Consider the following 3,825-nt stretch of genomic DNA (forward strand, 5'->3'; position numbering starts at 1 on the left):
TAACAAAACCTCATCAACCACTGGCCATGTCTCTTCTGATCATTGTATTTGCACCTGAAAGTGGCAGAATCCCCACTTTGTTTTTTAGATTTTTTTTGTGTGCATGCTTCATATTGCACGTAAACATGGAACATCACTGCCCTTTTAAAAAGAGTTTAACAGGTTTACAATAACTAACATCTCTCTCAAATTAAAAAAATAGTTTTAATCGACTGTACACAATACCAAAAACACTGTGCTCTTTCCCAGACAGTGTATAGTGCTGAGCTCTCTTAACATGCCCTTTCTAGATCCAGCCCTTCCTCTAGTCTGCTTCCTTTCCATTTTGTCTTCCTGTCCAGACTTCCAACAGTAAGTAGAGTTAGCATCACTGAGGTGTCTCTGCATGATACTTCCTGTGTCTATACCTCCCGTTCCTTTCCTTGGCCATGTTGATGCACGCGTTGTGCTTGTTGGTCTGCAGGTGGTTCCAGTACTTGACCAGTTCGTTGGGCTGGAACTGGTGCGAGGTGATGAGGTGGCTGTACTTACAGCTGGAGTAGGACACCCTCCAGTGGTTGAAGAGGAACTCGTTGGGCGGCGGCGTGGGGTCGATGCGGAGCTTGGCCAGGCAGATGCCCACGTAAACGTCCTCCAGGTGCAGCCTCCGTATGCTCAGAGACGCCTGATAGATCCTCTCCGCCATGTCCCCAGAGAACACATACCCGGTTCCCGAGCAGAAGATGGGGTACCTCTCACTAGGGTACAGCTCTGGAGGCATGTACCACTTGCTGTCCTTGTTGCGGTTGGGCGCGTAGCCCCTCATTAGATAGCCAGTGAAGTAGCTCTGTCTGGGCGGGAGCTCGGGCTTCAGCAACTTCTGGATGAGATACTCCGTGTTGACAAACATGTCACTGTCTGTCTTCATGACGTAGTGTGCCTGCGGGCAGTGGCAGGCCACCCAGTTCATGCCCATCAGGGTTTTGATGGTGAGGTTGTAGTATGTGTCCTGATAGTCCTGCTGGATGATGTCATGGTAGACCTGGCTCTCCTCCTCGATGGCGGTCTGGGTGTACCTGTCCGAGCTCCGCCCTAGACCCAGCAGGAAGAGTCGGACGAAACCTAGGCCCATGGCCACGCTCTCGTTGCTCCATGTCTGCCGAATGGCGTTCCTGGCGTCTGCCTGGCCTGGCTCTGCAGCGATCAGCAGCACCAAGAACGGGGTGCTGTCCCGGCACTTGAAGGGCTCGTTGAGGATGTAGCGGTAGGGCTGGGCATTGAGCCTCCCTCCCACACCCATCTCCTGCTGTAAACTGTTGTTGGCGCTCATCGAGTTCTCCAGACCCGTTACGCCCACCATGGCTCCCCCACCACCGCCACCCTCAGCCTGCTGGGAGCTGAGGTTAAGCTGGGGCTTGGGAGGCACAAAACCTGTCTCCCTCCACAGGCTCTTCAGACTCAGGCTCTGGTTTGCCTCGGCCTTGGCCGTGCGGAAGCCCCTAACGGTGTAGGCCAGGGGGTTGTCACGGGGCCCGGTCCGGCCCTGCAGCCAGTCCTGGTGGCTGAAGAAGAGGAAGAGGGTGAAGAGGAGGGCCAGGGACAGGAGACCTGCCACATGGGTCCGGAAGAGCGAGCGCTTCATGGTCCAGGTCATCTTGATGGGGCAGCAGTGTCGCCGTCTCCACTGCATGGTGGATCAGCTGGCAGGGGGATCAGAGGGCTGCTGCTGCTCTGGATGGTGCGGCGGCGGTCACATTCGATCACGTCAAACATGTGTTTGCCAACAGCAAGAGGGTTATCTGAGCTGGCAGACGGGTGGGAGTGAGCCCCCTGGCGGACCTAGTAGGGGATGTACAAGGCTCCCTGGCAGAGCTAGAAAGGGGTTGCTTGAGGCCCCACACAGAGCTAGGAGTGGGATGGTTGAGCCCTCTGGCAGAGCTAGTAGGGTGATATGTGAGCCCCCTTGCGGAGCTAGCAGGGGGATTCTTGGGTCCCCTGGCAGAGCTAGGAGGGTGCTGACTCAGTGGCCATAGAGGCAGGTCCCAGGCTCTTCACTGGCTCTGCAGACACACCAAGGATCATGCTCCAGGTACGGGCTCCTTCAGATCAGAGACTGGAGTCGCCTCCTCAGTGGATCACCTCTCTTATCTGGGAAGACAGAACAGAGAAACAGGCTTGGAAAATTTTCAGAATTTTGTCTACTACTGTGGAATTGTATGGCGTTGAGCCATTCGTATGTCAACTGTTTAAATTGTAGAGATTTTACTATATCCTCATGAGGAGGAGCAAAGGTTATTTAAAATTATTCAGCTTTGAATTTGTGTTTTGTTGTTTCTTTGCATTTTCCATCTATTCTTAGTGGCGGATGATCAAATTAAATCAGAATGACTAATCTATTCAAATATGAAACCCCTCTGCTGCACTGCATGAGTAATGTACAGTCAAAGAAATAGAATCCAATAGAATATATTATATTTCTATGTCTACAGTATAATGTTATGCAGGGGCCTTCTGAGAATTTTATGTCAGTTGTGTTTTGCTTTGCAGTCTACTTCCTGGTATGCCCATAGTAAAAATTGCACGGTAAAACAGTAATTACTTAACAATTACGTAATGACCAGCTGTCCTCTTTCTTTGGGAGTCATTTAAACAACCAGTGCTATGTTCCATTCGACATCAATTAGTTCTCTATTATGCTGAATTGTTTGAAGAACCAACTACTTTGTTATTATGTAATTTCTCAATAACTAGGTAACCAACAACTGAGCAGGACTGTGAAACAAAGCATAGCTTTATGCGTGAAAACTCCAGAGAGCTAGACTGGTGAAAAGGGATGGTGAAAGTAGAGTTAGGTGGTAGGGAGGCTCTTACATATTAACAGCCGACCCAACAAGGCCATTGTCTCCACAAACTGTCTCAGTAGCATAAAAAGCATGTCAACATCAACTTCAGTAACCTACCTCTACTCTCCAGTTGTGTGTGAACGTTCAAGTGCACCTAGTATGTGTTGTCTCATTTAAATAGACTAGGCTGCCTACATGGGCGAAGAATCACGTCGCAGTTCATTTTCACCATAAAAATGCACCAATATAAGCATTAAATGCATAATCGCATTTGTGGTCACTTTTGATAATGGTGTTTTCCTGCTAATGGAACATTCTGGCTCATAGCCTACTGCCGTTTGTGCATTGCTACGCGTATAATGTGAAGAAATAGCCTAATAGTTCATCAACATTTTAAGCTAAACTTTCTCATCTGTTGCATCAGGCTTATTGCTTAAAACAGGTTTTTTGATGCTAGTGGTTGTATTAATTTGGGATCGCATCCCACAACTGTCCTGGACTATGTTTGGAATATTTATTTATCGCACAGAATAGGTCAATTGTTTAACTATGGGGTATGGTAGATTGACATAGGATAGTGCTTTTGCTGTTCGTTAAGCCTACTCATCTTGTTGGCTGACGAAAAGTAAATGTGGACAATTCTTCCAATATGGTCAATATGCTCCTCGGAATTGGATAAGGACGTGTGCAGCTGAGTCGCAGATGTGTCTGTCTTCACTTGTATCCTGTGAGGAAGACCCGATCACGGGACTGAGAGCCATGTGAGTGAGAGGTGCTTCGGCATGCAGCGGGGAGAAGGGAATTATAAATTCAGCCCAAGGGCATAACGGCCGCTGGACACAAAAGGCATTGGTTTTCTAGGGGGATTATGGCCACACAAAGGGGATGCTGCTGGGAAATCCGAGGCATTATCAAGTGCTTGTCAAATTGTGATGAAGACTGTACAGCCTGCGCAAAAAACAAAGAAGAGCTCATGCCTTTCACGCAACTTTTTTCAAATCAT

The 3,825-nt window shown here is 48.7% G+C and overlaps 1 protein-coding gene across 1 annotated transcript; it reads right to left on the reverse strand.

Annotated features, from left to right (window-relative positions):
* Positions 1-367: 367 nt before the first annotated feature.
* LOC311148861 (beta-1,3-galactosyltransferase 2-like) lies at positions 368-1,669 on the reverse strand (the record flags this gene model as incomplete). The annotated part of the gene is made up of 1 exon (XM_084185855.1): positions 368-1,669. One exon carries the CDS (start codon positions 1,667-1,669, stop codon positions 368-370), a length of 1,302 nt encoding a protein of 433 aa, XP_084041981.1.
* Positions 1,670-3,825: the final 2,156 nt, after the last annotated feature.

The sequence above is a fragment of the Coregonus lavaretus genome (assembly GCF_964263955.1).
Source record: "Coregonus lavaretus genome assembly, chromosome: 21".
Taxonomy (NCBI): Eukaryota; Metazoa; Chordata; class Actinopteri; order Salmoniformes; family Salmonidae; genus Coregonus; species Coregonus lavaretus.